At 34.3% G+C, this 23,466-nt stretch overlaps 2 protein-coding genes across 2 annotated transcripts; both read left to right on the top strand.

Annotated features, from left to right (window-relative positions):
• The first annotated feature begins 744 nt into the window (after positions 1-744).
• On the top strand, positions 745-2,145 carry LOC139877809 (non-specific lipid-transfer protein Lac s 1-like). Its single transcript, XM_071865224.1, has 2 exons — positions 745-1,110; positions 1,943-2,145. The coding sequence occupies exons 1-2, from the start codon at positions 767-769 to the stop codon at positions 1,950-1,952; spliced, it is 354 nt and encodes a 117-aa protein (XP_071721325.1). The 5' UTR covers positions 745-766; the 3' UTR covers positions 1,953-2,145.
• Positions 2,146-20,577: 18,432 nt separating this feature from the next.
• LOC139874756 (uncharacterized) lies at positions 20,578-21,313 on the top strand. Its single transcript, XM_071862158.1, has 2 exons — positions 20,578-20,623; positions 20,670-21,313. The coding sequence occupies exons 1-2, from the start codon at positions 20,578-20,580 to the stop codon at positions 21,311-21,313; spliced, it is 690 nt and encodes a 229-aa protein (XP_071718259.1).
• Positions 21,314-23,466: the final 2,153 nt, after the last annotated feature.

Here is a 23,466-nt window from a genome sequence, read left to right as displayed (position 1 = left end):
CGCACCGAACGAGAATTTAGGGCCCGTTATCTAGTATTTTTTTAACGATGTCCGTTTCGCGCGTAGTTAGTCACGTTGTGTTCATTAGCTTTTTTCGAGTTGAACAGTGGTCTTGGAAAAATTTAACTCGCACCGAGCGAGAAGAAAGAGCCCGTTAAAAATTCGGGTGGAATTAGTTTCTTTTATTTTAATAAAATTATATATTTACGTTTTTTACCCTGAAAAAGTGTAAAGTTGAGGGGCCGTTGTGTAAATTGAGTCAAAGTTGATGGACCGTTTGTAGTGTGAACGCAAACTCAAAACGACAATCCGATAGAACTGAAACGACTGCCGTGTGTTGTTTTAGTACTCCATCCGTCCCGGATTAATTGTCCAGTATTCCTTTTTGGGATGTCCCAGATTAATTGTCCACTTCCAAATATGGAAAGTAAATTTGATAAAGTTTACAATATTGTCCCTAATGAATTAATTAAATTACAAAGGTGAGAGAGATTTCTAATTAATTAGTTGAGGGTAAAACAGTAAAGTAAGAAAAAAGTACAGAAAAAGTACAGTGTGATAATGACATTTCTTAAACTGTGTGTTTTTTTCTGGGGACAGTTAATCTGGGACGGAGGGAGTATATATATATGTATAATATAATATAATACTAATTAATAATAAATGGTGGGGCCCATAATTGGTCGCATATCTCTCTATATAAACATCTTGATCTCCACACCATTCTCAACATCCAAACCACTATCAACCACTCACTAAAACCACAATGGCAAGTATGTTAATGAAGATAGCTTGTATGTTTATAGCTTGTATGGTGTTTTTAGCACCACATTCAGAAGCAGTAATCACTTGTGGTCTAGTCACGAAGAGCTTGATGCCTTGTTTGTTTTACCTACAAAACGGTGGTCCATTGCCTGCTAAGTGTTGTCAAGGTGTTAAGAGTCTTAACAGGTCTGCACGCACCACACGCGCTAGGAAAACTATTTGTGGTTGCCTTAAAACTGCTAAACCTTCGTTCCCACATATTAAAGCTTCCAGATCGGCTAGTCTGTCTAGTAAATGTGGTGTTGCTCAGCCGTACACGATCAGCCCCCGTATTGACTGCTCCAAGTATGTCTAGTTATACTACATTATCTTTATATATATTACAATTTATAATTATAATTATGATTTTGATTTGAAATAAATATTACTCCAATGTGTGTTTTTGTCGAATAATTAATAATGAGATGGAAGGAGTATAGTACGGGGTATAAGTTTAGGGTGCTGATTGATACAAATGAGTACTATTTTTAGCTATACACAGGGCCGGAAACAGAGTGGGCGGGGTGGGGCCGATCAAGTGGATTTGAAATTTTCAGAATGTGAATTTTTTTTTTTAAAAAAAAATTCTGACACCGGTGGAAAAAAATTTCAGATTCCGCCGGACTGCATACCATATAATATACAATACTTTAAAGTATAATTAGTAGTGTATGCTAAAAATTTAGTAGTTTACAAATCATCACCTAAGTGAAATGGACTATAATTTTGATGGCTTCCCTTTAAATTATAGAAATAGACTTATGAAATTAAGTTATTATGAGCTGTAATTTTGATGCGTTGCTTTTATAAGAATTAGGGAAATGAATTTATGACATGAATGAATTATACGAGTTGCTCTAAAGTATTTTTTACGGAGTATAATAATCGTATGACATAAACCAAAAATATTACGAAATGATTTGTTTATATTGGGTAATTTGAATAAAAATTTTCATTTTCTTCATGAAGTGTAAACAGAAACACCTTATACTTTAATAGCTTACATTAGATATTTTTGAGTAAAAATAATCTTATATTGCCTACATTAGATTAGATCTTTTGTTTAATATATTCCATGGAAACAGATTGCAATTTTTTATCTAATGTTTCTAACGTGAGGGTAATCTTTTTATTACAGGGTTCATTAATTTATGAAGAACCAAAAGCAAGATTTAGTGACGAATGGAGAGTTTTCACATCTATTGTTGCAATTTTCGTTTTAGAAATAAAAAATAGTTTTGACATACTCGCTTATGGCCCTTTCAATATTGTATTTTTAGTTTTGATTATTATGATCATCATCACATATATTATCTATATATCTAATAGACAAAATCCTGTATCACTATTCACCAATAGTAATTAGAGATATTTTCGTCATTTCACTTTTTTTTTTCTCCAACGATAAAAGACTCTCATAAAAGAATCAACCTTTTAATGTTATCAAAAGATGTCGAAAAAATTCTTTTTTATCAAAAAATTATCTAACTTTTTTTTTCTTCCTTTTATTCTTCAACGATAATGGAGGCAACTTCCATAGAAGAATAACCCTTCAATGTTATCAAAAGATGTCGAAAAACATTCTTTTTTACAAAATAGATAAAAAAAATTGTTTTTACCAAAAAATCAACTATCTTTTTTTTCCCTTTTCTTCCTCAACGATAAAGGAGATAACTTTCATAAAAGGAACAATCCTTCAATACTACCAAAAGATGTCGAAAAACATTCTTTTTTTTACAAAATAGATCAATTAACTTAAAAAAAAAAAATCCAACGCTAAAAGAAACAACTTTCACAACTCGTATTCAAAACGTAAACCCCGACGCGAAGCGAGAGCTCCACAACTAGTTATTAATCATTTTCCCTTTATTATTATGCTTCAACTATTTTCCTTATTTTGTTTGTAACAAATCAATCAATCAATCTAATATATATTTATAGTACTTATCTATCCGTCTCATTTTTCGCAACTCCTTAAATGTATACTCCGTATTTGATTTAGTAATGCAATTGAAATCTAGAATAAACAAGTGAAATGACCCGTAGAATCTCGCGTTTAAACGAAACACTTTAATGATATAATTTAGATATTAAGTGAACTTAAACGCTAAAGTCATATAGTTTAATGACCCGGCGGAATCCGAATAGGAAACTTAGTAGTTTTTACAAACACAATGATGTACTTAACTTGATTATAATAAATGAACTACACTTATTCACTCATTATCATCTTTCAATTTTCATCACAATTACTATTTTTCTTGTCATAAAAGCCTACATTACAATCTTTTATTGAGACGTGTATTTCGCATACATATCTAACGTAATTAATCTTGTAAAGAAAAATCATATTTGAATTTGAATTTGAATAATAATCATAATATAATTATAATTATAATTATAATTATAAATAATAATAATAAAGTTTGCTCAAAAATTGAGTATTTATATTTTTAATAATAATTATTAGTAATATAAAATGACTAATGAAATTTTATCAAACATTAAAATACAATTATTATATGAAGGTTGTATAGTTCAAAGTTTGTAAATGTGTTAATGGAACATGAAATAAATAAATAAGTATATTTAATTTAATTAATAATTAATTAGATTAATGACATCAGCTTTATGGTCTAGATTTTTTCCTTTTTCTTTTTGAGTTTTTCTTAACAAAGAAATTAACCTAATAATGACATCATTATTATAGGATTTTAATAGAAACTATAGATAAACATAAACATAAACAATAAAATGAAAGTTAAATTACAGGATGTAAACAAATCGAGTCGAGCCCGAGCATAAATTGGCAAAAATTGGGCTTGTTAGAAACTCGAGTTTAAATTCGGTCTGTTTTAAACTTAATATTGTCTTTTCAAAATTTTTTCTTTTCAACTTTACATCAAATATCTTTATTTGTTTTATATAATACAGAGTAGTCGGTAATCTATTCATATAATTTTCATCAAATATTATATAACACATACTAATATATTTAAAGTCAAAGTTGAGAAATAAAGATTTTGAAAGTCAAAACATGACATTTATTATGATACGTATGATACGTATGAAGTATATAAGCTTCGTAAGACCATCTTTAACCCTGATGGGCGTGTTGGTGTGTTGCTGGGTAGGGGTGAGGTGTTTAGCGGTCGTGCTAGTAAACTGGTAAATAATGGGGTGACGTGTTGAGTGACGTGTTAGGTGATGTGTTATAATTTGATTGGAAGTTGGGTGAAAAAGAGAATAAAAAATAATTAAAAAAGAAATTTGAACCAATCAAAAAACAGCACGCCACATTTTGTTCACGTGCTCCTTGCACCCACACCAGCTAGCACTTGGCTAGCACGCCATGGTTAATAGGCGTGATGAAGGAGCACACTCTCATTAGAAAAGGCCTAACAATTCTTTGATGTTATACAAACTTAAACATAAAAAATAAACACTCAGACTCTTTTCTCTCTCTCTATAAATCAAATGTTCATTTAGGCTCTAAAGCATATTTAAGCTTGATATTAGAAACTTGAACACTAACTTGTTTACTAAAATATTGGACAAAAATAAATTCGAGAGCGAGCTAGTTTAATCTCAATTCATTAAGCTTCTATTGAGCAAAACTCGTATTACAATAATAAAATTACCAAGACTAATTTAAATGCATTATACATTTAATTTTAATAATAAATCAAAAATCAAGAAAATGAAGATTATAGCTTTTGACGAAGACATATTTGATGGAGATAAAATGTAACGACCCAGATTTTTAAACAGGTGCACCGCACTAGCTTCCTGGTGCACAACACTAGCTTACCGGTGCGCCACATTTGTGTTTGAAAAGGGGCGGTGCGCTACACCACCTTATGGTGCGTTGGACCTGTGTCTGGAAATGTGCAGAGACTGTTTTGCTAATATTATAAAAATGGGGACTTAAGGGCAATTTTGCATGTAAACGGGCTCAAGACCCTAAGGCATATCTAGAACTTCATTTGTTTCATATTTCTTCATCTTCAAACACCCATTTATAGTGAGAGATTCTAGAGAGAGGAAGCCCTAGATGAGGAAGATGATGTTGATTCTTGCCCAAATTGGAGCCTATATCTTTTGTCGCAGCTATTAATTAAGCTTGGTTTTGGCACCTAAGGTAATCTCTAATTCGAGTTTTTAATGCTTGATTTTGATTTAGGACTAGGGTTTGGGTTGGTGGTGTGTTATAAACTCTATTTCCTTTGAAATTTGGGGGTTTTGGTCATTGAGTTGTTTTGATGTCAAAACTAAGGTTCGGGTCTAGTTTTGGTGATTAAGTACATAAGTACTTGTATTGTATAGTAATTAGTGTCTTTAAAATTTATCAATAGTTATTGGTGATTATGTACTAGACATAACTTGTTTTGGGAGGTCTAGTACAATTTGGGTCGATTTGCACTTGTATGGAATAGTGTTTGGGAAGTTATTATGGTATAATCACCATCTAGTTAGTTACTATGGATTGGGACTTAGGTTTGGTCAATTGTGGAATGAAGAACAATATGGGTTCGAATGAACGTGTTGGTGTGGGTTTAAATTACCACCCAAAGTGGTAATAGGTTGTGTCCATTTTGGTGTTAAAATGGGCGAGTTTTGCGAGCAAGGTGTAATCCCTCGATTAAAGGATGATTGTGTCGGATTCTTTTATAAAGAATGGATTTTTATGTGCTCTGTATGCCTATGTGATATATAGGTGATTACTTGCTCGAATGCGATGACGGTGATCGTGCTTACATGGCGCTTGTGTGCATTCTAAGGTAAGTGGAGATCACATAGTGTAATTGTGTATACCAGGCATAGGCAACACCATATATCGTTCATTTAACAATTGCATGAATGGTGGTTGTGACTAATTGTTGGATCACTTCACGTCAGGCGTAGACGACCACCTTGGGTAGTGGTGTTATATCATGCGAGTACGATGAAATGTCCCGTTCTTATTGATTAAAAACGTTCCATATTAATTGATTTCGTTGCGAGGTTTTGACCTCTATATGAGACGTTTTTCAAAGACTGCATTCATTTTAAAACAAACCATAACCTTTATTTCATCAATAAAGGTTTAAAAAGCTTTACGTAGATTATCAAATAATGATAATCTAAAATATCCTGTTTACACACGACCATTACATAATTTTTTACAATACAAATATGTTACAACAAAATAAGTTTCTTGAATGCAGTTTTTACACAATATCATACAAGCATGGACTCCAAATCTCGTCCTTATTTAAGTACGCGATAGCGGAAGCTTTTAATAATCACCTGAGAATAAACATGCTTAAAATGTCAACAAAAATGTTGGTGAGTTATAGGTTTAACCTATATATATCAAATCATAATAATAGACCACAAGATTTCATATTTCAATACACATCCCATACATAGAGATAAAAGTCATTCATATGGTGAACACCTGGTAACCGACATTAACAAGATGCATATATAAGAATATCCCCATCATTCCGGGACACCCTTTGGATATGATATAAATTTTGAAGTACTAAAGCATCCGGTACTTTGGATGGGGTTTGTTAGGCCCAATAGATCTATCTTTAGGATTCGCGTCAATTAGGGTGTCTGTTCCCTAATTCTTAGATTACCAGACTTAATAAAAAGGGGCATATTCGATTTCGATAATTCAATCATAGAATGTAGTTTCACGTACTTGTGTCTATTTTGTAAATCATTTATAAAACCTGCATGTATTCTCATCCCAAAAATATTAGATTTTAAAAGTGGGACTATAACTCACTTTCACAGATTTTTACTTCGTCGGGAAGTAAGACTTGGCCACTGGTTGATTCACGAACCTATAACAATATATACATATATATCAAAGTATGTTCAAAATATATTTACAACACTTTTAATATATTTTGATGTTTTAAGTTTATTAAGTCAGTTGTCCTCGTTAGTAACCTACAACTAGTTGTCCACAGTAAGATGTACAGAAATAAATCGATAAATATTATCTTGAATCAATCCACGACCCAGTGTATACGTATCTCAGTATTGATCACGACTCAAACTATATATATTTTGGAATCAACCTCAACCCTGTATAGCTAACTCCAACATTCACATATAGAGTGTCTATGGTTGTTCCGAAATATATATAGATGTGTCGACATGATAGGTCGAAACATTGTATACGTGTCTATGGTATCTCAAGATTACATAATATACAATACAAGTTGATTAAGTTATGGTTGGAATAGATTTGTTACCAATTTTCACGTAGCTAAAATGAGAAAAATTATCCAATCTTGTTTTACCCATAACTTCTTCATTTTAAATCCGTTTTGAGTGAATCAAATTGCTATGGTTTCATATTGAACTCTATTTTATGAATCTAAACAGAAAAATTATAGGTTTATAGTCGAAAAAATAAGTTACAAGTCGTTTTTGTAAAGGTAGTCATTTCAGTCGAAAGAACGACGTCTAGATGACCATTTTAGAAAACATACTTCGACTTTGAGTTTAACCATAATTTTTGGATATAGTTTCATGTTCATAATAAAAATCATTTTCTCAGAATAACAACTTTTAAATCAAAGTTTATCATAGTTTTTAATTAACTAACCCAAAACAGCCCGCGGTGTTACTACGACGGCGTAAATCCGGTTTTACGGTGTTTTTCGTGTTTTCGGGTTTTAAATCATTAAGTTAGCATATCATATAGATATAGAACATGTGTTTAGTTGATTTTAAAAGTCAAGTTAGAAGGATTAACTTTTGTTTGCGAACAAGTTTAGAATTAACTAAACTATGTTCTAGTGATTACAAGTTTAAACCTTCGAATAAGATAGCTTTATATGTATGAATCGAATGATGTTATGAACATCATTACTACCTTAAGTTCCTTGGATAAACCTACTGGAAAAGAGAAAAATGGATCTAGCTTCAACGGATCCTTGGATGGCTCGAAGTTCTTGTATTAGAATGATAACCTACTGTAAGAAACAAAGATTTCTTGAGGTTGGATGATCACCTTACAAGATTGGAAGTGAGCTAGCAAACTTGAAAGTATTCTTGATTTTATGTAACCAGAACTTGTAGAATATATGAAGAACACTTAGAACTTGAAGATAGAACTTGAGAACGATCAATTAGATGAATAAAATTGAAGAATGAAAGTGTTTGTAGGTGTTTTTGGTCGTTGGTGTATGGATTAGATATAAAGGATATGTAATTTTGTTTTCATGTAAATAAGTCATGAATGATTACTCATATTTTTGTAATTTTATGAGATATTTCATGCTAGTTGCCAAATGATGGTTCCCACATGTGTTAGTTGACTCACATGGCTGCTAAGAGCTGATCATTGGAGTGTATATACCAATAGTACATACATCTAAAAGCTGTGTATTGTACGAGTACGAATACTGGTGCATACGAGTAGAATTGTTGATGAAACTGAACGGGGATGTAATTGTAAGCATTTTTGTTAAGTAGAAGTATTTTGATAAGTGTATTAAAGTCTTTCAAAAGTGTATAAATACATATTAAAACACTACATGTATATACATTTTAACTGAGTCGTTAAGTCATCGTTAGTCGTTACATGTAAGTGTTGTTTTGAAACCTTTAGGTTAACGATCTTGTTAAATGTTGTTAACCCAATGTTTATAATATCAAATGAGATTTTAAATTATTATATTATCATGATATTATCATGTATGAATATCTCTTAATATGATATATATACATTAAATGTCTTTACAACGATAATCGTTACATATATGTCTCGTTTAAAAATCATTAAGTTAGTAGTCTTGTTTTTACATATGTAGTTCATTGTTAATATACTTAATGATATGTTTACTTATCATAGTATCATGTTAACTATATATGTATCCATATATATGTCATCATATAGTTTTTACAAGTTTTAACGTTCGTGAATCACCGGTCAACTTGGGTGGTCAATTGTCTATATGAAACATATTTCAATTAATCAAGTCTTAACATGTTGGAAACTTTTAATCATGTAAATATCAATCTCAATTAATATATATAAACATGGAAAAGTTCGGGTCACTACAGTACCTACCCGTTAAATAAATTTCGTCCCAAAATTTTAAGCTGTTGAAGGTGTTGACGAATCTTCTGGAAATAGATGCGGGTATTTCTTCTTCATCTGATCTTCATGCTCCCAGGTGAACTCGGGTCCTCTAAGAGCATTCCATCGAACCTTAACAATTGGTATCTTGTTTTGCTTAAGTCTTTTAACCTCACGATCCATTATTTCGACGGGTTCATCGATGAATTGAAGTTTTTCGTTGATTTGGATTTCATCTAACGGAATAGTGAGATCTTCTTTAGCAAAACATTTCTTCAAATTCGAGACGTGGAAAGTGTTATGTACAGCCACGAGTTGTTGAGGTAACTCAAGTCGGTAAGCTACTGGTCCGACACGATCAATAATCTTGAATGATCCAATATACCTTGGATTTAATTTTCCTCGTTTACCAAATCGAACAACGCCTTTCCAAGGTGCAACTTTAAGCATGACCATCTCTCAAATTTCAAATTCTATATCTTTTCTTTTAATGTCAGCGTAGCTCTTTTATCGACTTTGGGCGGTTTTCAACCGTTGTTGAATTTGGATGATCTTCTCGGTAGTTTCTTGTATAATCTCCGGGCCCGTAATCTGTCTATCCCCCACTTCACTCCAACAAATCAGAGACCTGCACTTTCTACCATAAAGTGCTTCAAACGGCGCCATCTCAATGCTTGAATGGTAGCTGTTGTTGTAGGAAAATTCTGCTAACGGTAGATGTCGATCCCAACTGTTTCCGAAATCAATAACACATGCTCGTAGCATGTCTTCAAGCGTTTGTATCGTCCTTTCGCTCTGCCCATCAGTTTGTGGATGATAGGCAGTACTCATGTCTAGACGAGTTCCTAATGCTTGCTGTAATGTCTGCCAGAATCTTGAAATAAATCTGCCATCCCTATCAGAGATAATAGAGATTGGTATTCCATGTCTGGAGATGACTTCCTTCAAATACAGTCGTGCTAACTTCTCCATCTTGTCATCTTCTCTTATTGGCAGGAAGTGTGCTGATTTGGTGAGACAATCAACTATTACCCAAATAGTATCAAAACCTCTTGCAATCCTTGGCAATTTAGTGATAAAATCCATGGTAATGTTTTCCCATTTCCATTCCAGGATTTCGGGTTGTTGAAGTAGACCTGATGGTTTTTGATGCTCAGCTTTGACCTTAGAACACGTCAAACATTCTCCTACGTATTTAGCAACATCGGCTTTCATACCCGGCCACCAAAAATGTTTCTTGAGATCCTTGTACATCTTCCCCGTTCCAGGATGTATTGAGTATCTGGTTTTATGAGCTTCTCTAAGTACCATTTCTCTTATATCTCCAAATTTTGGTACCCAAATCCTTTCAGCCCTATACCGGGTTCCGTCTTCCCGAATATTAAGATGCTTCTCCGATCCTTTGGGTATTTCATCCTTTAAATTTCCCTCTTTTAAAACTCCTTGTTGCGCCTCCTTTATTTGAGTAGTAAGGTTATTATGAATCATTATATTCATAGATTTTACTCGAATGGGTTCTCTGTCCTTCCTGCTCAAGGCATCGGCTACCACATTTGCCTTCTCTGGGTGGTAACGAATCTCAAAGTCGTAATCATTCAATAATTCAATCCACCTACGCTGCCTCGTATTCAGTTGTTTCTGATTAAATATGTGTTGAAGACTTTTGTGGTCGGTATATATAATACTTTTGACCCCATATAAGTAGTGCCTCCAAGTCTTTAATGCAAAAACAACCACGCCTAATTCCAAATCATGCGTCGTATAATTTTGCTCGTGAATCTTCAATTGTCTAGACGCATAAGCAATCACCTTCGTCCGTTGCATTAATACACAACCGAGACCTTGCTTTGATGCGTCATAATAAATCACAAAATCATCATTCCCTTCAGGCAATGACAATATAGGTGTCGTAGTTAGCTTTTTCTTCAATAATTGAAACGCCTTCTCTTGTTCATCCTTCCATTCAAATTTCTTCCCTTTATGCGTTAATGCAGTCAAGGGTTTTGCTATTTTGGAGAAATCTTGGATGAATCTTCTGTAGTAACCAGCCAATCCTAAAAATTGACGTATATGCTTCGGAGTTTTTGGGGTTTTCCACTTTTCAACGGTTTCGATCTTTGCCGGGTCCACCTGGATACCTTCTTTGTTCACTATGTGACCGAGGAATTGAATTTCTTCCAACCAAAATGCACACTTTGAAAACTTAGCGTACAATTCTTCCTTCCTCAATACTTCTAACACCTTTCTCAAATGTTCACTGTGTTCTTGGTCATTTTTTGAGTAAATAAGTATGTCATCAATGAAAATAATGACAAACTTGTCAAGGTATGGTCCACACACTCGGTTCATAAGGTTCATGAACACAGCTGGTGCATTAGTTAAACCAAACGGCATGACCATAAACTCGTAATGACCGTAACGTGTTCTGAAAGCAGTCTTTGAAATATCATCTTCTTTCACCCGTATTTGATGATACCCGGAACGTAAGTCAATCTTTGAATAAACAGATGAGCCTTGTAGTTGATCAAATAAGTCGTCGATTCTCGGTAGTGGGTAGCGGTTCTTGATGGTAAGTTTGTTCAAATCTCGGTAGTCGATACACAACCTGAATGTACCATCTTTCTTCTTGACAAACAAAACAGGAGCTCCCCACGGTGATGTGCTTGGTCGAATGAAACCACGCTCTAAAAGTTCTTGTAATTGGCTTTGCAGTTCTTTCATCTCGCTGGGTGCGAGTCTGTAAGGAGCACTAGCTATTGGTGCAGCTCCTAGTACAAGATCTATTTGAAATTCAACGGATCGATGTGGGGGTAATCCCGGTAATTCTTTCGGAAATACATCGGGAAATTCTTTTGCAATGGGAACATCATTGATGCTCTTTTCTTCAGTTTGTACTTTCTCGACGTGTGCTAGAACAGCATAGCAACCTTTTCTTATTAGTTTTTGTGCCTTCAAATTACTAATAAGATGTAGCTTCGTGTTGCCCTTTTCTCCGTACACCATTAAGGGTTTTCCTTTTTCTCGTATAATGTGAATTGCATTTTTGTAACAAACGATCTCTGCTTTCACTTCTTTCAACCAGTCCATACCGATTATCACATCAAAACTCCCTAACTCTACTGGTATCAAATCAATCTTAAATGTTTCGCTAACCAGTTTAATTTCTCGATTCCGACATATATTATCTGCTGAAATTAATTTACCATTTGCTAATTCGAGTAAAAATTTACTATCCAAAGGCGTCAATGGACAACTTAATTTACCACAAAAATCTCTACTCATATAGCTTCTATCCGCACCCGAATCAAATAAAACGTAAGCAGATTTATTGTCAATAAGAAACGTACCCGTAACAAGCTCCGGGTCTTCCTGTGCCTCTGCCGCATTAATATTGAAAACTCTTCCGCGGCCTTGTCCATTCGTGTTCTCCTGGTTCGGGCAATTTCTAATAATGTGGCCCGGTTTTTCACATTTATAACAAACTACATTGGCATAACTTGCTCCGACACTACTTGCTTCGCCATTACTCGTTCTGACACCATTTTTTCCTTTTGTTCTATTAACCCCTGGTCCGTAGACCTCACACTTCGCCGCGCTATGACCATTTCTTTTACACTTGTTGCAAAATTTGGTGCAGAACCCCGAGTGATACTTTTCACACCTTTGGCATAGCTGCTTCTGATTGTTGTTGTTGTTGCGGTTATTATTGTTATTGGGATGATTGTTGTAGTTGCTGTTGTTGTTGTTGTTGTTATTGGGCCGTTTGTTGTAGTTGCGATTGATGTTGCGATTGTTGGGATAATTGTTGCGATTATTGTTGTAATTGCTGTTGTTGTTGTATTGGTGATTCTTATCACCGTTTTCCTCCCACTTTCTTTTGACTTGCTTCACAATGGCCTCTTCAGCAGTCCGTTCTTTAATTCTTTCTTCAATCTGGTTCACTAGTTTGTGAGCCATTCTACATGCCTGTTGTATGGAGGCGAGCTCATGTGAACTTATATCTTCTTGGATTCTTTCCTGTAATCCTTTCACAAACGCGTCGATCTTCTCTTCCTCATCTTCGAATGCTCCCAGACACAATAGGCACAATTCTGTGAATCGTCTTTCGTACGTGGTAATATCAAATCCTTGGGTTCGTAACCCTCTAAGTTCTGTCTTGAGCTTATTGACCTCGGTTCTGGGACGGTACTTCTCGTTCATCAAGTGCTTGAATGCTGACCACGGTAGTGCGTACGCATCGTCTTGTCCCACTTGCTCTAGATAGGTATTCCACCATGTTAACGCAGAACCTGTGAAGGTATACGTAGCGTACTTCACTTTTTCCTCTTCAGTACACTTACTTATGGCAAACACCGATTCGACCTTCTCGGTCCACCGTTTCAATCCGATCGGTCCTTCGGTTCCATCAAATTCCAAAGGTTTGCAGGCAGTGAATTCTTTGTAGGTGCATCCTACACGATTTTCTGTACTGCTAGATCCAAGGTTATTGTTGGTATGTAGCGCAGCCTGTACTGCGGCTATGTTTGAAGCTAGAAAAGTACGGAATTCCTCTTCATTCAAATTCACGGTGTGTCGAGTAGTCGGTGCCATTTCCTTCAAAATAGTCAAATGGAACAAGTTAATCATACAGAATATTAAGAGTAGTTAATAGTATTTCGTAGCATAATATGAACTCATTTATAAAAGCTTTTTCTTCATATTAGCGTTTTATAAGTTTAAATTCGGGTAGTACCTACCCGTTAAGTTCATACTTAGTAGCTAATATACAATTCAACTACTACAATTCTAAATGAAAAACTGATTATAATAATATTTCGCGTTCAAACTTTTACACAATATTTTACAAACTTACAATACCGCTTATTTTACATATAGTATGAAATATAGCACACAATAAATTTGATACAAGATGGTTGTAAAGATAATTCTAGCTAGTACACAAGTCGTTCAGCAAAGGCAATAAAGACACGTAATTCATACGTCCAGAAACAAGTCATGCATTCTGGTTTTACTAGGATTACTTCCCATCCTTGGTCTTGTGGAACATAACCGTTATGGCCGTTGATAAGATAGCGTGTTGTAACGTCGTCAAAGGGACGAGGGTTACGTAATATCCAACAGTCCCGTAACAATCTAAAAACCTCATTTCTTACCCCAATTACCGACTCCGTCACTTGTGGAAACGTTTTGTTTAATAGTTGTAGCCCGATGTTCTTGTTCTCACTTAGGTGAGAAGCGAACATTACTAATCCGTAAGCATAACATGCTTCTTTATGTTGCATGTTAGCCGCTTTTTCTAAATCACGAAGTCCAATATTCGGATATATTGAGTCAAAATAATTTCTTAACCCATTGCGTAAAATAGCATTTGGGTTCCCCGCAATATATGCGTCAAAGTAAACACATCGTAACTTATGGATTTCCCAATGTGATATCCCCCATCTTTCGAACGAAAGCCTTTTATAAACCAAGGCATTCTTGGAACGTTCTTCGAATGTCTTACAAACTGATCTGGCCTTAAATAGTTGTGCCGAAGAATTCTGACCGACTCTAGACAAGATTTCATCAATCATGTCTCCGGGTAGGTCTCTTAAAATATTGGGTTGTCTATCCATTTTGTGTTTTTATACTGTAAAATAGACAAGAGTTAGATTCATAAAAAAGAAATACTTATTAATACAAGAAATTTTTACATATATCATAAAGCATAAGCACACTATATTACATATATTACACCACACGAATACGACTATCTTAATCTGACTCGCTTGTTTCTTCTTCTTCGGTTTTGGTTCGTTTTGCCAAGTTTCTAGGGATATATGATGTTCCCCTAATACGAGCCGTCGTTTTCCACATTGGTTTAGAAAAACCTGGTGGTTTAGAGGTTCCCGGGTCATTGTTACAACTTAAGGACTTCGGGGGTTGACGATACATATAAAGTTCATTGGGGTTGGAATTAGATTTCTCTATTTTTATGCCCTTTCCCTTATTATTTTCTTTTGCCTTTTTAAATTCAGTTGGGGTAATTTCTATAACATCATCGAAATTCTCGTCGGAATCCGATTCATCGGAGAATTGGTAATCCTCCCAATATTTTGCTTCCTTGGCGGAAACACCATTGACCATAATTAACCTTGGTCGGTTGGTTGAGGATTTTATTTTACTTAACCGTTTTATTATTTCCCCCACCGGTTCTATTTCTTCATCCGGTTCCGATTCTTCTTCCGGTTCCGATTCTTTTTCCGGTTCCGACTCTTCTTCCGGTTCCGACTCTTCTTCCGGTTCCTCTTTGGGAACTTGTGAATCAGTCTACGAATCATTCCAATTTACATTTGACTCTTCATTATTATTAGGTGAGTCAATGGGACTTGTTCTAGAGGTAGACATCTATCACATAATATCAAACGCGTTAAGAGATTAATATATCACATAATATTCACATGTTAAAAATATATAGTTTCCAACAAAATTTGTTAAGCAATCATTTTTCAAGTAAACACGGTCAAAGTCCAGACTCACTAATGCATCCTAACAAACTCGATAAGACACACTAATGCAAAATTCTGGTTCTCTAAGACCAACGCTCGGATACCAACTGAAATGTCCCGTTCTTATTGATTAAAAATGTTCCATATTAATTGATTTCGTTGCGAGGTTTTGACCTCTATATGAGACGTTTTTCAAAGACTGCATTCATTTTAAAACAAACCATAACCTTTATTTCATCAATAAAGGTTTAAAAAGCTTTACGTAGATTATCAAATAATGATAATCTAAAATATCCTGTTTACACACGACCATTACATAATGGTTTACAATACAAATATGTTACAACAAAATAAGTTTCTTGAATGCAGTTTTTACACAATATCATACAAGCATGGACTCCAAATCTCGTCCTTATTTAAGTATGCGACATCGGAAGCTCTTAATAATCACCTGAGAATAAACATGCTTAAAATGTCAACAAAAATGTTGGTGAGTTATAGGTTTAACCTATATATATCAAATCATAATAATAGACAACAAGATTTCATATTTCAATACACATCCCATACATAGAGATAAAAGTCATTCATATGGTGAACACCTGGTAACCGACATTAACAAGATGCATACATAAGAATATCCCCATCATTCCGGGACACCCTTCGGATATGATATAAATTTCGAAGTACTAAAGCATCCGGTACTTTGGATGGGGTTTGTTAGGCCCAATAGATCTATCTTTAGGATTCGCGTCAATTAGGGTGTCTGTTCCCTAATTCTTAGATTACCAGACTTAATAAAAAGGGGCATATTCGATTTCGATAATTCAACCATAGAATGTAGTTTCACGTACTTGTGTCTATTTTGTAAATCATTTATAAAACCTGCATGTATTCTCATCCCAAAAATATTAGATTTTAAAAGTGGGACCATAACTCACTTTCACCGATTTTTACTTCGTCGGGAAGTAAGACTTGGCCACTGGTTGATTCACGAACCTATAACAATATATACATATATATCAAAGTATGTTCAAAATATATTTACAACACTTTTAATATATTTTGATGTTTTAAGTTTATTAAGTCAGCTGTCCTCGTTAGTAACCTACAACTAGTTGTCCACAGTAAGATGTACAGAAATAAATCGATAAATATTATCTTGAATCAATCCACGACCCAGTGTATACGTATCTCAGTATTGATCACAACTCAAACTATATATATTTTGGAATCAACCTCAACCCTGTATAGCTAACTCCAACATTCACATATAGAGTGTCTATGGTTGTTCCGAAATATATATAGATGTGTCGACATGATAGGTCGAAACATTGTATACGTGTCTATGGTATCTCAAGATTACATAATATACAATACAAGTTGATTAAGTTATGGTTGGAATAGATTTGTTACCAATTTTCACGTAGCTAAAATGAGAAAAATTATCCAATCTTGTTTTACCCATAACTTCTTCATTTTAAATCCGTTTTGAGTGAATCAAATTGCTATGGTTTCATATTGAACTCTATTTTATGAATCTAAACAGAAAAAGTATAGGTTTATAGTCGAAAAAATAAGTTACAAGTCGTTTTTTTAAAAGTAGTCATTTCAGTCGAAAGAACGACGTCTAGATGACCATTTTAGAAAACATACTTCCACTTTGAGTTTAACCATAATTTTTGGATATAGTTTCATGTTCATAATAAAAATCATTTTCTCAGAATAACAACTTTTAAATCAAAGTTTATCATAGTTTTTAATTAACTAACCCAAAACAGCCCGCGGTGTTACTACGACGGCGTAAATCCGGTTTTACGGTGTTTTTCGTGTTTCCGGGTTTTAAATCATTAATTTAGCAAATCATATAGATATAGAACATGTGTTTAGTTGATTTTAAAAGTCAAGTTAGAAGGATTAACTTTTGTTTGCGAACAAGTTTAGAATTAACTAAACTATGTTCTAGTGATTACAAGTTTAAACCTTCGAATAAGATAGCTTTATATGTATGAATTGAATGATGTTATGAACATCATTACTACCTTAAGTTCCTTGGATAAACCTACTAAAAAAGAGAAAAATGGATCTAGCTTCAACGGATCCTTGGATGCTCGAAGTTCTTGTATTAGAATGATAACCTACTGTAAGAAACAAAGATTTCTTGAGGTTGGATGATCACCTTACAAGATTGGAAGTGGGCTAGCAAACTTGAAAGTATTCTTGATTTTATGTAACTAGAACTTGTAGAATATATGAAGAACACTTAGAACTTGAAGATGGAACTTGAGAGAGATCAATTAGATGAAGAAAATTGAAGAATGAAAGTGTTTGTAGGTGTTTTTGGTCGTTGGTGTATGGATTAGATATAAAGGATATGTAATTTTATTTTCATGTAAATAAGTCATGAATGATTACTCATATTTTTGTAATTTTATGAGATATTTCATGCTAGTTGCCAAATGATGGTTCCCACATGTGTTAGGTGACTCACATGGCTGCTAAGAGCTGATCATTGGAGTGTATATACCAATAGTACATACATCTAAAAGCTGTGTATTGTACGAGTACGAATACTGGTGCATACGAGTAGAATTGTTGATGAAACTGAACGGGGATGTAATTGTAAGCATTTTTGTTAAGTAGAAGTATTTTGATAAGTGTATTGAAGTCTTTCAAAAGTGTATAAATACATATTAAAATACTACATGTATATACATTTTAACTGAGTCGTTAAGTCATCGTTAGTCGTTACATGTAAGTGTTGTTTTGAAACCTTTAGGTTAACGATCTTGTTAAATGTTGTTAACCCAATGTTTATAATATCAAATGAGATTTTAAATTATTATATTATCATGATATTATCATGTATGAATATATCTTAATATGATATATATACATTAAATTTCTTTACAACGATAATCGTTACATATATGTCTCGTTTAAAAATTATTAAGTTAGTAGTCTTGTTTTTACATATGTAGTTCATTGTTAATATACTTAATGATATGTTTACTTATCATAGTATCATGTTAACTATATATATATATCCATATATATGTCATCATATAGTTTTTACAAGTTTTAACGTTCGTGAATCACCGGTCAACTTGGGTGGTCAATTGTCTATATGAAACATATTTCAATTAATCAAGTCTTAACAAGTTTGATTGCTTAACATGTTGGAAACATTTAATCATGTAAATATCAATCTCAATTAATATATTTAAACATGGAAAAGTTCGGGTCACTACATACGAGTGGTCATGCGAGTACCAATCCCTTGTGTTCATGGTCAACCATATTATGTGTGTTTTATTATTTATAATGTTACATCGTAAAGTTGTATGCTAGTTTGTGTTCCTAGCCATGTAAGTGTTTATGCTTAAATGATTGCATGATTGGTAATATATATGTTCGAGTAAGGTGCTTTATGTATGTATATGTGTTATCATTGCATTAACTAAGCGTTAGGCTTAGTGGCTTACTACCTCGTTGTTTAACTTTTTTAGGTACCGGTTAGAGATGCGTAGATATCTAGTTGCTAAACTAGATACTTAGATGTTTCTTGAGATCATGGCGGGATTGTATTTGGATAATTGGACTCGGGATGGGGATTGACGAATTCTCGAGATCGTGCTCTTGGTATCGGGTTAGGTTATTGAGTCTTAACCCACCAAATTGTGTGGTTGGGTCATAATTACTCTTGGTGTTGTAATTTAGGTCTAAATTACACTCTTTTGTTATACAATGGGTCATTGGTTACCCGAGTGGTATTTTAACTTGGTTAAGTGTTGGATGTTAAATTTTGAAGTGGTAATTGATGTTAAACAGGTGTTAATAGAATTGTGTATTTTCAGTGTCGAAAGTAAACTTCAAAATGGGTCAAAATGGATTTTAAAGACTGAAAATGAAGTTTCTGCAGTAGGTGCGCCACACCAGAGGGGAATTGCGCCGCACCATAAGGCGTATTTTGCTACTGACTTTGAAGTGGCGAAAAATAGTGTTATGGTGCGCCGCACCATTATGAGGCGCCGCATCTATAGTGAGGTGCGCCGCACCGGAAGCTGTATTTAAAAAAATGTGTCGATTTTTGTAAACGGGTTTGCGTCGTTTCAGAAAATCCATAATTTATAAGGCTAGTCATTTGGTTATTTACACTACACTTCAATCAACGTTGATATGATGATAGTCTTTTCTTTTTAATGACAGTTAGAAGTCATTGACGGAGTCCAAACGTGATATCGGAATCCACCCACCCAATTATTTCCCTGGACAAATCATATATAGTCTTATCGCCCTTTAGGAGGTAACCACACAACGAACCCATTCGAACCTCGCGTGTGATAAAAACTCCTTCGGGTGGGGCTCAAACGCATACACATCCAAAAACCTCTAAGGCCAATGAAATGGACATGTAACTACAACGGAAATAATTTTGAAGTACATAAGAGTCGACCCCTGACATCTTTTGTAAGAAGTTAGGTCATCGACAATGTACTGACACCTTCGTTCGGTTAATATGATAATAGTCCTTAAGTATTTAATTCACAAAGAATTAACTCTTGATTATTTATTCACACAAATTTATTAAACAAAAACCTTTAATGTTTTTATTAATTTGTTCGTTAGATTCAAGGCAACCAAAACAGAATATTTCCTTTTACTTTTCTTAAACCCAAACACCTCGGTATGTGTTGGTTCAAAGCCTCAAAAGAATAAACCACAATTCATTCTTGAACCAAATTTTTTGTTGTAGTTGTTTATGTTTACGGATGTGTATTTGTTTGGCCCCAAAGAGGCAAAAAAGAGAGCGTAGTTAATTGATTTTTAGGTTAAATTAACTATTCTATTTACTCATACAAACACGTGTATATAATTTAAAAAATTCTATGATACTCCCTTAGACCACTCACAGCGGGAGCTTCGTTGCTCCGTCGTTGTCCCGCCGTTGAACGGCGCTAATGTTAGCAGCCGTGGTTGGGGTGCGGTTGGGGTGACCGTAGTGCAATATGCGGTGTATTGACATGTTTGAAGATGCTGTGGTGGGGCCCAAAAGGGATTAAGGCCATTTGAAACTAGCTGTTGCGTTTTGTTTTTTCCTTCAAAGTTGCACACTATAAATACAACCCATTTCATACATTATTTAACACTTCAACTATCAATACTCAAAACACTTTATAAAAAATATATTCGTTAATGGATCGAGATAACGAAAATTATGAAGAGGCGTTAGCACTTGCAAGTGCATATAATCCAACGCAAGTACTCGATGTAATTGATTTTTTTAGAAGAAGAAGATGAAGTCGAAGGTGAAGTTGTATCGATACCTAGAGCTCCTAGAAGACACTTTCCTAGAGATCGAGAAGGAAAAGCTAGACAACTATTCAACGATTATTTTTCCGACACTCCTACTTTCCCGCTCGATAGGTTTCGGCGACGCGTTCGTATGAGCAAGTCTTTGTTCATCCGTATATGTCGAGGTATAATCAATTTTAATCTAGAACCTATACCCGATTATATTACTTATTTCAAACAAAGACGAGATGCAACCGGTTTATATGATTTTAACGTTTTCCAAAAATGTACGTCCGCTATAAGACAATTAGCGTACGGTGTTGCATCCGATGCTTTTGATGAATACTTACACATGGGTGAATCAACTTTTAATTTATGTTTGGAAAACTTTTTCAAGAGTGTTTTACACTTATATTCGGCCGAGTACATGAGAAGGCCAAATGCGCATGATGTACAACGTTTAATTTCTAAACATGAAGAAATACATGGTTTTCCGGGTATGTTAGGGAGCATCGATTGTATGCATTGGGGTTGGAAAAATTGTCCAGTTAGTTGGAAATGGCAATTTACACGAGGTGATCATGGTTACCCAACAATTATGTTAGAGGTAGTTGCCTCGTATGATACATGGATTTGACATTTCTTTTTTGGGCCGGCTGGTTCAAACAACGACATAAACGTTCTAAATCAATCACATTTATTTAACGAATTACTAAAAGATATGTCACCTCCATGTAACTACACTGTTAATGGATTGCATTTTAGTAGAGGTTATTATTTGGCGGATGTAATTTATCCAGAATGGTCAACTCTTGTTAAATCTTTCAAAAATACCAATGATCCAAAAGCAAAGAAATTTAAAAGATTCCAAGAGTCTGCAAGAAAAGATATTGAACGAGCTTTTGGTATACTTCAAGGTCGATTCACAATTATTAAAAATCCGGCATGACAATTCTATATAAGCAAAATTCAAATTATTACGTATACTTGTGTCTTGCTACATAATATGATAACCGGAGACAATGGTCGTGCATTTTGTGGTCCCGAAGAAGATTATCCGCCAACGCGCCGTCCTCGACATTTAGACTTCCATGAACGGGTTGAACTACATATGCGAATGGATAAAGAACTAAGGGATAAATGCAGTCATCATTTTCTACGAGATAATCTTATTAAACACATTTGGAATCTTCCACCAAACCACCTTATTCTCTATGATCCAAGTTCGGGACCTTCAAACATTCTCGAACATGTTACTGATCCACCACTAGATGAGGAAGAAGCCGATGAAGAAGATGAAAATGACGAGGTCGAAGAAGAGTATGAAGACGAAGACTAGTTTATGATTATTGTATGTTTTTATTTTTCATGTACTTTTATTTAATGTTCTATATAATGTAATGTTTAACTTTAATGCAATGTTTATTTTTTGAACAACACATTTATTCAAACCACAAATTCAAACGGTTACATTTTTTGAAATACAACATAATTAAAATGAACTTAAAAGACAACCACAACCACAACCACAACCACAAACACAAACAGAAACACAAACGGTTACATGATACTTAATTTACTTGCGATTTAGGAACGTCCGACTAGAATTGACCATCACTGTAGTAAGCAGAACTACATGGCGGAGAGTAGTCTTCATAAACCAAATACATAGATATTACATTTGAACGCCATGAGATGAAATGACCCGTTCATATACATTATAAACGGTTCACAATAGTTGATTACATCGCGAGGTATTTGACCTCTATATGATACATTTTACAAACATTGCATTCGTTTTTAAAAGACAAACTTTCTTTACATCGAAAGTTGACGGCATGCATACCATTTCATAACACATCCAACTATAATTGACTTAATAATAGTCTTGATAAACTCAACGACTCGAATGCAACGTCTTTCGAAATATGCCATGAATGACTCCAAGAAATATCCTTAAAATGAGCTAATGCACAGCGGAAGATTTCTTTAATACCTGAGAATAAACATGCTTTAAATGTCAACCAAAAGGTTGGTGAGTTCATTAGTTTAACATAATCAATCATTTCCCATTTATATAATAGACCACAAGATACTCATATTTAGAAAACAATCTGTGCAGGTCTACTCCTGCTATAAAATCATTCATATGAAGAACACCGGAACCTTTCAAAACAACTCACCAACGGTAGCTAATGCGTCGTGCAATGCAAAATCATCTCACCGTGGTAGTTAATACAATATAATTTTAATAACGGTATCTAATGCGTCGTGCAATGCAAAATCATCTCGCCGTAAATAATTTTACAACGGTAGCTAATGCGTTGTGCAATGCAAAATCATCTCACCGAGCTTAGCTAAAACGGTAGCTAATGCGTCGTGCAATGCAAAATCATCTCACCGTTACTAACTACTAAATCGAAACAAATAATTTTACAACGGTAGCTAATGCGTCGTGCAATGCAAAATCATCTCACCGAGGGTAGCTAATGCGTCGTGCAATGCAAAATCATCTCACCGTTACTAACTACTAAATCGAACCATTTCGGTAGCTAATGCGTAGTGCAATGCAAAATCATCTCACCGATGGTCGATAATACAATCTTTATAGAAATTAAACCTCTGAATCCAAATAATTCTATCATAGAATGTAGTTTTGAATACTTGTGTCTATTTCGTCAATCATTTATAAAAGCAATTCATGTATTCTCAGTTCAAAAATATATCTCAAAAGCATTTAGTAAAACAGTTATAAAAATAGCACATGTATTCTCAGTCCCAAAAATGTAA

This window comes from Rutidosis leptorrhynchoides, chromosome 11 (genome assembly GCF_046630445.1).
Source record: "Rutidosis leptorrhynchoides isolate AG116_Rl617_1_P2 chromosome 11, CSIRO_AGI_Rlap_v1, whole genome shotgun sequence".
NCBI classification, from domain to species: Eukaryota; Viridiplantae; Streptophyta; class Magnoliopsida; order Asterales; family Asteraceae; genus Rutidosis; species Rutidosis leptorrhynchoides.
This window is presented reverse-complemented; position numbering and strand designations above follow the sequence as displayed.